Source organism: Schistocerca americana, chromosome X (assembly GCF_021461395.2).
Source record: "Schistocerca americana isolate TAMUIC-IGC-003095 chromosome X, iqSchAmer2.1, whole genome shotgun sequence".
NCBI classification, from domain to species: Eukaryota; Metazoa; Arthropoda; class Insecta; order Orthoptera; family Acrididae; genus Schistocerca; species Schistocerca americana.
This window is the reverse complement of record NC_060130.1, coordinates 901,764,085-901,777,466: the sequence shown is the minus strand read 5'-3', so window position 1 is coordinate 901,777,466 and position 13,382 is coordinate 901,764,085. Positions and strand designations below refer to the sequence as shown.

At 40.6% G+C, this 13,382-nt stretch overlaps 1 protein-coding gene across 3 annotated transcripts in view; it reads right to left on the bottom strand.

The window, feature by feature from the left end:
* The window catches only part of LOC124556714 (ELL-associated factor 1-like), a 63,441-nt gene that overhangs the window by 28,183 nt on the left and 21,876 nt on the right, over positions 1-13,382 (bottom strand). For all 3 annotated transcript variants that reach the window (XM_047130701.1, XM_047130702.1, XM_047130703.1), the window contains exon 3: positions 5,723-6,065. In XM_047130701.1, coding sequence (XP_046986657.1) covers positions 5,723-6,065 — 343 coding nt within the window. The remainder of the gene's footprint in view (positions 1-5,722; positions 6,066-13,382) is intronic.

Sequence of the window (13,382 nt, the reverse complement as noted above, 5' to 3'; positions counted from 1 at the left end):
ATGGTTCCCCTCATTTCCTGATTATTTTCTTATGCAGATCTGTAGTCGCTGCTTGCACCAGCAGACATTGTGTGAGGTGTGCCATAAATACAACCATGTGGCATCTGTCTGTCATAGTGTCCCGTGCAGTTAGTCCTTGGACAAGGATGTGGCATTTACAGAGGTGCACAATGTTACTCCACAGCATGGTTCAGAGCTCCATGTTTCCAGCAAGATCTACATTATGCTGCACATTCCACAACAGCCATTCCGTTACCAGGCTGACACTGGGGCCTCTGTGTCTATCGTGAATTTTGAAACCTACCATCACTTCAGTCGCCCTGCTCTTTCTTCTACACATCGTCATTTGGTCAGTTATGGTGATCAGCTAATTCCTGGTCAAGGCCAGTTCATGAATGACGATCAGCATGCCAAGAGGGCAATCACATTTTTTGCCATCAACAGTGCGAAGTCATAAAATATTTTTGGTCTCCACACATTTATGGTTTTTGGACTTCATATTCAGGACATAGTGTACCTCATTTTTACCATTACAGGTGTTGGACAACATGTGCCGTGATTTCAGGTCTCTATTTTCACTGGCTTGGGTGCTGTAAAGGACTATGAGGTTCACACCACCCTTAAACCTAAGGCCACTCCTAAGTTTTGTAATGCTCGGCTTATCCCTTCTTGTCTGTGACCCACTATCGAGGACAAATTGGACAGGTTGCAGAGCCTGAATCCATTCATTCTAACTAATGTGTATGTTACTCATAATCCTGCAGAGGCACTTTTTTTGTGCGGGGATCTTATGTCCACCATTAATGTCCAGTCAATAGTAAATTGCTACTCTATTTCCCATTGATAAGAAATACTCACATAATTGGCAGGTGCTGAGGGTTTTTCACAAATTGAGTTGGCAGATGTGTACCTGCAGCTTCATCTCGATTTCGTCTCTCAACATATCGTGATCATTAACTCTTTCTTTGGGATGTACATAACTTATAACAGTTAACGCAGGATGTTCTGTGTTGTGCAAACTATCTTGATAACATTATCATCACAGGCTCATCATGGTAGGAACAACTCGCTAACGTTCATATCCTGCTCACTAAACTGCACGTAGCAGGCCTTAAATACAATTTGCTGAATCTGATGTTTTGGAGATGGAAACAGAATATCTGGGACACCTTCCTTTAAAGGTTATTGTCAACCCACTTAAACTACAGAATCTGAAGGAACTCCAATCATTTCTGGGTAAAGTCAATTATTATTCTTTTTTTTTCCAATGCGGCAGATATCATTCATCCATTAAACAACTTACATAAAAAAGGTGTTGCTTTGATTTGGTCACTGAACTGCAAAAGAGTGTCCACCCGCATAAATTTGCTGCTCAAGTTATTAGCATGCCCCAGTACTTTTATGCCACGTAAAAAACTTGTCCTTGTCACAAATGCCTTCCAATGTGGGATTGGAGCAGTTTTGTCTCATAGAAATGCTACTTTGAACAGCCTATTGCATACATCTCTGAGACGACAGCCATTCAACACAGTTATTCTCAGATATAAAAGGATGCTCTGGTCATTGTGTATGCAGTCCAGGTGTTTCATGTTTTCCTCTAAGGCAACATGTTCCACTTTATCACCATCCATAAGCTGCACACGGCACTCTTTGGGCCACATTCACAGTTTCCTGATAGAACCACATAGCAACACCAATGTCGGATTTTATTTTTGTATGGGTATCACTAGGAGATTCATTACAGATCAACCACAAAGCACACTAATGCCGACACATTTCATAGGACCTGACCCTGCCTTCAACAAAGCCAAAGCTGTTCCCAGATTGATGATCACCTCCAACACATGGTGGAGAGACTCCCGAGTAATGGCCCATTGCGTAATGCAAGCCGCCCAACAAGACCCAGTGCTCCATCAAGTTATTCATTTTGTGTACAGTGGTTGACCCAACCGATGGCCACAAAGGTGTCTGATCAGATCCACAGCTATTTCTTCATCTGTTATTGGCTGGCAGTAGTTGACAGCATACTCCTCCTTAGCACCAACTCGGACAATCCCCATGTTGTTAACTCTCCAGTTCTGAGGGGCTCGCGTCCTTACTCTCCTACAACATGGTCACTGTGGCATGTCCCACATGAAGGTCCCTGTTCGGAATTTTGTCTAGTGACCTGGCACTGACTCGGCAATTCAGAAGGCCGATCATGAGTGAAAACAGTGTCCCAAGCAGCAGATGGCACCACTACAAACAGCCACTCCAAGGCCCATGGTGCATCAGCTGTGGGACTGCATACACACTGAATCTGCGGGCCCCTTCTATAATTCCATATGGTTGTTGGTGGTTGAATTGCTGCCCAACTATCCACTTGTCATGCACATGCACTCCACCGTGGTGAAGATACTGTAAGTCCTCTCATCAAGGTTTTTGCGATCAAAGGGTTGCCCCAGATGATCGTCTTTGATAATGTCTACAGGTCAATTTGACATTGTTTCACAATGAGTATTGTTACCTACCTAATGTCCATTTCCTTTCACCTGCAGTCAAATGGTGAGGCAAAGTGCACGGTGCGCACCTTTAAGACGCAGCTGAAAAGGTGCATGATGGACTCATCCACTGAATAGGCACTGCCTCTTAGCATCTAGCACCTACAGGACCACCCTACTGAATGGCAGAAGCCCAGCGGAGATCCTTCGTGGCCTACAGGCCCGGATGCTACTGCACCTGCTCTGCCATGCACCACAGCCCAACGTGGCTTTGCACTGTGAGGTACAACCCGGGTGACCCAGTATGTGTGTGTACTTTCAGTCAGCAGCCTGGATGGGCACCAGTGATGGTACATGCAACACGTGGTCGGCAAATGTTCACGGTGGACATTGGCAGGATGTCACTCTCACACCATCAGAAGCAGCTGTGTCCTTGGTGGGGTACAGACTCACCTCAGCTTCAGCCGCAGCAGATGGCGGCAGGGAGCCCTCTGTGAGTGCTGTCCCATTCCAGGGCCCGAACACTGTGGGGACGCCTCCACTGGATGAGAGGGTTGGCACCAGCGACTTCGAGATGCAGCTGCCGACTGTGCCGGGGCCCCAACCAATGTCTAACACTGACGGCCTGGATGCCACTTGTCTGCTGGAGTATAAGGTGGACCCTCTCCAGTCGTCACCACCACATAATGGTGCTGTTCCCACATCACAGCCATGTTCGAGGTCATTCCCATATCTGGCTCATCATCGCCCGTATGCCCCACCAGACCAGAGACAGCTGACACTCCATTCCAAGGATGATGCCAATGAATTGATGGAAGTAAACATCATGAACATGCAGCTGTTTTCACACGCCTGTGTAATTCCGATGCTTTGCTCACCGCAAATACATTTTTTGCATGTTGTTGTTGTAAACAAAGAACTGCAGATACTACACTTCCTCCATTCCCAGGGAGGGGAATGTCATGGCAAAACATCCAAGCAGCACACTGTTTGCAAAGATTGACCTCTGGGAGGCTTGCTTACAGCTACCGTTGGATGAGGAATCTAAGTGCATCATGATGATTAACACCCATTTTAGCTTGTTCCAATACAGCTGCCTACCTTTCTCCAAGACTGTGTGCTGGCCATTTTTCAATAGTACTTGGAGCAGCAAGCTCAGGGAGTCTCAGGTACGGCTAACTACCTCGGTAAGATTCTCGTAATGGGCAGAAAAGCCAAGGACCTCACTGCAAATCTGGAAGCTCTCATTCAAGCTTCAGAAACAGCTAACTTGATATGCAACAAGAATAAATGCAAAGTGCAAAATTGCAATTGGACTACAGGATTGATGGTGCACTTACACTGTTCCTGGTCTCACATCATTCTACTTCACTGAATGGGGTGAGCCCAACATGACTGACTACAGTGACCCAGAGACAATTACTTCAGAGATCCCTTTCCTCAGAGGCCTCACTGGTAACACTATAGGATGATGTGCAGGCAATGACATTCTCCAGAGTAACATAATTGATGGGTTCCAGTGCACATGACCTGCCTCCTCATCAGAACTATGGTCAGGGTCCAGCTTCCGAACTAGTTGTAATACTGCAAACACCTACATCAACTGCGCCCGTGCGAGGGTCCAGGTGCCTTGACTGGTGACTTCTCCACTATCTCTATTCCAGATCCTCTACAACTTGGGTCCAAGCACAAGCTCCTCCAGTTGTCACGGCAACCACTCTCAGAACAGACACCCGACACCAGTTTCCACGATGGAACATTGTTTGCCACTGATGCTCTCATTCCCGTGGCCATCCACAGCAAAGGCTCCAGGTCACTGTTTCCTCTGGACAAAGATGACAGCAACTCCAGCCTCCACAACATCGAGATGATTGACGATTTGTCCTCTGGAGGGGCAGGAGGGGGGAGGAGGAGGGAGGCACACAGCCCACCAGCAGGAGATGACAGTGCTGCAGGTAGCTGAAACACGAGGCTGTAGATGCCACAGCAGCAAGTTCTAGATGATGACAACAACAATTGTATGCTATCAAGGGCAACTCTAGACACCACTGTTGTGACCACAGACATTCACCTTACTGACACATTGGCAGCCATATTGCCCCCTATGAGGCAGAGCCAGTATAGGTCTATTTGCTTCTGTCCTACCACGTTTTTGCAAATTGACCAATATATATTCTTCAGCCAGCACTGTATTTAAGACACTGCACGACCAGGGCCCAACAATCAAAGCCAACACACCCGGAGGCCACTGCCTTACAGAGCCAAGCTCAAGCTGCCGGCCTTCCACCGTGAAGCTACCCCATGCCGCCTTTGGCCTCCTGGAGCTCTGGCACCAGGACTTTCATATTCACCAGCTTGGGAGCATGTTAGTGCCACTAGACAGGCATCCAAAAGTAGTTGTCCTTTTCCAGACATAAGATTTATTCCTGTGTGACATTCATTCAGGCAAATATCTAGATAGGAACAGCAAATATAAACTTTTCACAGACTACTTACAAGTAGACAATAGACAATTTATTGTGCCAACAGGATTTTTCTCGGTGACTGAGTCATTTGCAACTCATGGATCATTGTGAAGTGTTATTTTATGCCATTTAAAATAAATATTTTCTAGTTCTTTGTCTACCTGGGAGTGAGTTCTTGCTTACTGAACTCTAGTATGGACTCTTCCACAAGATCTACCGATAATGTTTGCTGCAGCTTTGTAGTATAGCCTGTGAAATCACTACATTACTGTTCTTAGGTGATGGCTCTGAATATACTATGGAGTGCTAAAAGTTCCCTTATGTTGTCTAGTTTTCTCTACTTCATTCATTATTTTTAATGTATTTCATCCGCCAGTACAGTGTGATATAAATGTACAGGAAAGTATTTTTTCTGTAATATGCATTACTGGAAAACCTAGAACGGTTCCTGTCTCTGGTTCCTGTCTCTATTGCAATGTGTGTGTGTGTGTGTGTGTGTGTGTGTGTGAGAGAGAGAGAGAGAGAGAGAGAGAGAGAGAGAGAGAGAGAGAGAGAGAGAGAGAGAGAGAGAGTGAGTGAGTGAGTGAGTGAGAGAGAGAGAGAGAGAGCAAATGATGTGTTTAGCTTGGAACAAGGACGTGAGGAGTGCCAATAATTTTTCTGTTTTTCTGTGCACCTGTCCATTGCTCAGTGCCTCTTCTATCCCCACATAAATATTATTTCCCTAAGAAATAATTTACAAACTGCCACTGTTGCCATGAGAATATACTAACTTACCCCATAACTCAGTGATCGCTCAGTATCTGAAGTCGGAGAAGCCGCTGTTTTGATAGCAGTCAGTTCTCCAATAACTGGCAAACTGGCAGCAACAGGCATGTGTGGTGACTTTTTCTGGGGATATGATGGAGAGGCATGCAGAGGCGAATGTCGAGGTACAACTGTTGACAGAGATGATGCCATCTGCTGTGCTTGTGCCTCTCTATGATTTTTTGGACGTGATGACGCTGATGTTTTCTTTTGATTACCACTGCCACTTCTAGTTGGCTGTTTAGAAGCTGGTGGCTTAATATCTTCTTGATGCTGAGGAAATGGAACTTGTTTGTTATGTTTTGGTTCAGAGCTGAAATATGCAAAAACAACTATGTTAGAACTTATATTACATTTTCAAATGGAAAAGCAAAGTTTGGTCAATCAAAATGAAGTGGTCCAATAAAAATTAAGTTGGTTGTTTGACAGTTTTTAAATATTTTAATTTTTTATATGTGATTACCCTATAATTGAGAAGTTCAAAACAGTTTTTTAAAAAATTTTACCTTTCACCTTTACTGAATGGCGGCCATTTTCATTTGTAGGCGTGTGATGATGTTTCAGTTTAGAGATGTTAGCAAAAATACGAATATCTCTGCACTGGGTTAAGTTACAACATTGCAATTGACATGATTGTTTTTAGAAAAGTGTCCTCTACAACATTGTCTATTACACAAAACACCCTAAACTCAAAAATAACCAGTCAAAATTACCTCCAAAGTTTGGTAACCAAATTTTCAAAAGTCCACTTTTTAGTCCCAAAAATAACAAACAAAGAGTGATTTATGAGAGTCTATTTTTTTCCTATAGTTTTATATCATACACTACTAGCCTCATATAGAGCAAAAACACTTACAAATGTTTCCTTATTTTTTTATGAATTTTTGAAATTTGAAAATTTTCATTATTTGTAAAGTTTGGGGTTAGTTATCTCAGGTGGCACTGGATATAACAATATGATTTTTGCACAGTTTGTACACCTATATAATAGCAACATACCGTAAAAATTTTGATATTGATATCTGACTGTGAACAAAGATATGAATTTTTGGAACTGAGGAGATAATTCTACAACTGATCTTATGGCTGTTGCCTGTTCATGTGTGACATGGGTGGGATATAATCAATTATTATTGACGTAAGGTGCTGAATTATATGCAAAAAGCAGAAACATCAATAAAATTAACATTTATATTATTTTGACATGCTTAAAATCAATATTTTCAATTAACATCCTTCAAGATGCGACTGTTCCTAAACCTGGTGGTGAATGTTAAGAACACTTATTTCTTCAGACAGCTTCTGTGATATATAATAAAACCTCCCAGTTGTTGTGGGAAGTTCAAGCACTGAAAGTTTCCTTAAGACATTTTTCATTGGTATCCAAACTTTGCCACTAGTAGATTTCTTGAATGATGTTCTTGGGCCAGCAGGGTGATAAAAATGCACAAAAACATCATTGTTTTCCAAACTTATTCTTTAAACCTCTGCAAGCCACCACTGTCCATCAAACACACATGCCACTATGTCATTCAACATTAAAGACAGAGATGTAATTTTACTGACACAATGATCCTCATAAATTTCGGTTTCTGGTGTTACGTAGCATCGAACTAAGTTTCCTGCAATGCCAAGGAATTTGTGGAAATGCCTTGTTCCTGTGAATTATTTACTCATTTCAAAAATTCTTATATTTGTTCATAGTCAGATACCAATGTTGAAATTTTTACAATATGTTGCTATCATATAGGTGTATAAACCGTGCAAAAATCATATTTTTTATATTCAGTCCTACCTGAGATAACTAACCCCAAACTTTACAAAAAATGAAAATTTTCAAATTCCAAAAATTCATAAAAAAATTAAGGAAACATTTGTAAATGTTCTTGCTCTATATGAGGCTAGTAGTGTATGATATTTAACTATAGGGAAAAATAGACTCTCAGAAATCACTCCTTGTTTGTTATTTTTGGGACTAAAAAGTGGATTTTTGAAAATTTGGATACCAAACTTTGGAGGTCATTTTGACCGGTTATTTTTGAATTTAGGGTATTTTGTGTAATAGACAATGTTGTAGAGGACACTTTTCTAAAAACGATCATGTCAATTGCAATGTTGTAACTTAACCCAGTGCAGAGATATTCAAATTTTCGCTGATGTCTCCAGACTGAAAAATCGTTGCGCGCCTACAAATAAAAATGGTCGCCATCTAGTAAAGGTGCAAGATAATTTTTTTTAAAAACCTGTTTTGAACTTGTCAAATATAGGGCAATCATGTATAAAAAAATTAAGATATTTAAAAATGGTCAAGCAACCATCACTTAACCACTTCATATGCATTGACCCAGTTGCTAATGCTGCTCCATTGACATGCAATGGTGAAGGCCTCAATACCTTGCAATACTAGCTAGCAAAGGAAACAAAAGTTAAAATGTTCTGTTAATGAAATGTTTAACTTGGGAACATATAATTATTACATTTATCTTACTGCTGCATCAGCTGCTGTACAACAGTGAAATAATGTCTGTAGTCACATACAATGCAAACATATATACTTGCCCACTACTGATCTAATTCAAGTCCCATAGTGCTCAGAGCCATTTGAACCATTTTTGATCTAATTCATACTGGGAATACATCTTTATGCATGTCATGAACTGCCTAATGCTTTTAGCAAGGTTCCTTTAATACCTGAGCTACTTCTATTGTGCAAGTTCTAGTAAAATACATCATGAAATGTCTCGTGTTCTCTTACAATATCATAAACTTTGTATCCTTAAATAGTGAGAATTCAACTGAAACATTATACATAAATAATGAAGATAAAAGTTAATAGAAATTCGTGCATCTATAAAAAGATCAATGCGCAAAGCTTACAGCAATTACCACTGTCATACCTTAGCAACAGATCTTGCCGAGAACAGTCTGGTGACGCAGTAGAAGATAGCAAAGGTAAAACTGAAGTTTTAAATTTAGCGTTTAAGAAATTGTTCACACAGGAGACCTGTACAAACATATCGTCGTTTGACCATCACACAGACTCCTTATGGAGGACATAGTGAGAAGTATCACTGGTGTAGAGAAACAACTGAAAGACTTGAAAGCAAATAAGTAGCGAGGTTCTCATGGGATTCCATTTTAGTTTAACAAAGAGTAATCTATAGCATTGGTCTCTTACTTAGATCGCATTTATAGCCAATCTCTCATCCAGCACAAAGCCCCAAGTGAATGGAAAAAAGCGCATGTGACTCCTGCATATAAAAACGGCAAAAATCGGACCCTCAAAATTATAGGCCAATATCCTTAGCATTGGTTTGCTGCAAAATCCTTGAACATATTCTCAGTTCAAATATAATAAATTTCCTTGAGAGGGAAATGCTTCTGTCCATAAATCAACATAGTTCTAAGCATTTCTCATGCAAAACTCAGCCTGCCCTATCCTATGAACCATGGATGAAGAGCAACAAGTGGATTCCATATTCCTAGTGTTCAATAAAGCATTTGGCAAGGTGCCACAGTGCCAACTGCTAATGAAGGTACAAGCATACGGAATAGGTTCCTTGGCGAATGAGTGGCTCGAAGACTTCTTAAGTAACAGAATCCGATATGCTGTCCTTGACAATGAGTGTTCATCAAACACAAGGGTATCGTCAGGAGTGCCCAGGGAAGTGTGGTAAGACCACTGTTATTTTCAACATACATAAATGATCTGGCGGACAGGGTAAGCAGCAGACTGCAGCTATTTGCTGATGATGCTGTGGTGTATGGGAAGGTGTTGTCATCGAGTGATTGTAGGATGATACAAGATGACATACGGAAATTTTATAGTTGGTGTGAAGAATAGCAGCTAGCTCTAAATACAGAAAAATGCAGGTTAATGCAGATGAGTGGGAAAAACAAATCCATAATGTTCAAATACAGCATTTGTAGTATCCTGCTTGTCACAGTCATGTCTATTAAATATACAGGCATAACACTCCAAAGCAATATGAAATGGAATGAACACGTAAGGACAGTAGTAGGGATGGCAAGTGGTCGACTTCGGTGTATTGGAAGAATTTTAGGAAAGTGTGGTTCATCTGTAAAGGAGACCAATTGCTGAGTACTGTTCGAGTATTTGGAATCTGCATGAGGTAAGATTAAAGGAAAACAGAAGCAGTTCAGAGGTGGGCTGCTAGATATGTTCCTAGTAGGTTCAAACAAGGGAACTCAAATGGGAATCACTGGGGGGGGGGGGGGGGGGGGGGGGAGGGGGAGGCAATGTTCTTTTCAAGGAGCACTATTGAGAAAATTTAGAGAGCTGGCATTTCAGGCTGACTGCAGAGCGATTCTGCTGCCGCCTATGTATAGTTCATGTAAGGACCGTTAAGATAATATTAGAAATATTAGTGTTCTTACGGAGACATACAGACAGTTGTTTTTTCCTCGCTCTATTTGCAAGTGGAACAGGAAAGAAAACAACTAGTAGTTGAACAGGGTACCCTCTGCCATGCACCATACACTGGCTTGCAGAGTATGTATGCAGATGCAGATGTAGAATCAGGAATGCTTTTAAGCCTGGAAACATGATATTAATAAATGTATCCACTGTGTAGCTCAAGTTGCCATAAGAAGTTAGTACAGGCTATTAATTAGTGCAAAGAAATATGAAAAGGAAAGCATTTGGGTCTGAGCCATAGCCTATGGCTTACCTCTCAAAGAACACCTCAGAATTGTTGTTCTGTAAAGTTATGTAAATTTATGCACAAGAGTATTGCTGCCCCAATATTACATTTGTCTTTTACAAATGCATATGATGTCTGCCAAGAACATAATCAAAGCAGTAAGCACAATTACAAAATGTACAATTATGCAAAGCAAGATGGTCCCATGTCATAAATGCACACACTAGAATGTCAGTATTGAAAGCCGTGTCAATGAAACTTTAAAATTGCTTACAGGTTCACCTCTATTGTAGACAATTGTCTGCAAACTGTAATCAATAGATATCCATTAGCAGATTGTGGCTCCTTGATACAGAAACTACCACATAATTATATAGTTTAAGCACTAAACATAATTCAGTGAATTCTCTTATCCCCTTGGTGTTAATTTTACACCTCTTATATAAATATACATACAAAGGTTGCACTTATTTTTCGTCGGATGATTTTCTCAAATCACTTCCAATAATACATGTTCATCCTTATGCCTAGCCAATGGTATAGTCACTGTGGTAACACCAGTTTCCATCAGATCACCAAAGTTAAGTGCTGTCGGGCTGAGCTAGGGCTTGGATGGGTGACCATCCTGGTCTGCAGAATGCTGTTGGCAAGTGGGGTGCACTCAGCCCTTGTGAGGCCAACTGAGGAGCTACTTGAGTGAGAAGTAGAGGCTCTGATCATGAAAACTGACAACACCTGGAAAAGCAGTGTGCTGAGCCCGTCGATATTTGCATTGAGTGATGCCTATCAGCTGAGGATGAAACAGCTGTCAGTCAGTACCATTAGGCCTTCCGATCCCTGTTCAGACGGAGAGAGAGAGATCCTTAAGCCTCGGCCAGAAGTTAGAGAGTATTAGGGTTTGGCCGAATAACTGTGGCCTTAAAACCAATATAACATAGGCATCAAGGTGGTGTTTTTGCCATCTTCCATTTGGTGTCATTTTTCAAATATACTGTTAGATTGCCGATTATCCCTCCATAAATGTAATTTATTTTCCTAAAAAATACAGCTTGCCACCATCTAGCAAACAGATAGTGGAAGATAATATCTTATTTATAAAACTCCATAAACTGTGCATATTTTAGTTTTTTATTGAACCTCCAAGTACTTTCATATAAAATGTATGTAGTCTTTGTTCTGATATTCCTATGGCATCAGATTTTTCATACAACTTTAGTCCAATACCATATTCTGTACATTCTTGATGCTTTTATATGTGATGGCAGTTTTAGTATGTTTTTCACATGGTCTCCTTACAAACAGTTATCAACTTCAGATGGATTTCCATTGGTGACAAACTGTCCAAAACCATTGATTGTTTGATGACATGGTATATCAGTTGATCCATTTCAACAAAACACCTATATGAGATCAAAAGAATGATGACTACGAAACTTGCTGAGCAATCCATTCCTCATATGATGTGTTCATCCAAGTATTGGAAGAGATCCACAATCATCATCATTATCCAAATAGTGGCAAAAATGTCCTCTGTGAATATGCAATGTCATCTTTGAGTATGAATCCTGCCTCAGCATACTCACGTAAATCATCTAGTATGATCCTTATTCATCTGAGCAGTCTAAACCTTATATGGAAGAAATAGACCTAAATGAAATCTCCAAGTGGTTTTACCCTCTTTTTTCCACAAAAAACCTTACTATGTTTCTTTGTCAGTCTACTAAAGTGTACCTTCTCATGAGTCCATTGAAAGTTTCTAACAGCAGCCATGATGTTTCAGGTGGACATGTAAAGTTCTGAGCATCCTCCAAAATAAATTATGCTACCTAAAGAAAACTTGCTCCATAATAACCCCTTCCAAGAAGACAGCATTGGCAATGACATTCCCTACAGACCAAGGTGTGCCAAGAGCTACTCTTTAGAGACTTCTGGTGCTTATGTGTGAGAATACCTATGAGTCCAATGGACATGTATTACAGTCAGTTGTAAACACTACTCTGTTACCTGGGATGAAATAACTATTTTACAACACTGAATAGATGAATTTTTCTTAGGTGGTTTTCACAGTCAACTAAAACTTACTAAAAGACATCATGGTCACCTTCAACTCCTACAATTATTTATTTTTAAAATCAAAATCAGTTATTGCAATCTCTGTCTTTCATCTCCAACTTTTCAAGTGGAACACAAAAACACTGGGTAAGGAAGAGGTGTGTGTGTGTGTGTGTGTGTGTGTGTGTGTGGGTGGGTGGGTGGGTGGGTGGGTGGGTGGGTGGGGGAACCACCATGTATCTTCAGAATTATATCATTTCACTTACATAGTGCCATACTTGACAGTTATGTTATAAAACAATTACTTCAATTTTTGTGCTTTAGCACATGCCAAAATTTAAAAATATCAGACATGAATGTGTGTCATCACGTGTGGCTCATCTCCATTTTTCAAATTTTGACATTTACTAAAGCATGAAAATGTGAGTAATGTGTCATTTCAAGATAAATGCAATCTGCATGTCATGATGTAAGTGGACTGATATATTTCTGTATGTACATTCAATTTTTGCAGTTACGCATTGTTTCAATTAACAATGGCAACAAGCCAAAACTTGAAAAACGGGTTTTAAAAACAAATCATTTTAGCAGTAGAAGATGACCACAATGTATTTTAATAACTGCACTGATATTTTACTACTACAGTACTACTACAGTAGTACAAGTTTATATGCCAACTAGCTCTGCAGATGACGAAGAAATTGAAGAAATGTATGATGAAGTCAAAGAAATTATTCAGATAGTGAAGGGAGACGAAAATTTAATAGTCATGGGTGACTGGAATTCGGTAGTAGGAAAAGGGAGAGAAGGAAACGTAGTAGGAGAACATGGATTGGGGCTAAGAAATGAAAGAGGAAGCCGCCTGATAGAATTTTGCACAGAGCACAACTTAATCATAGCTAACACTTGGTTCA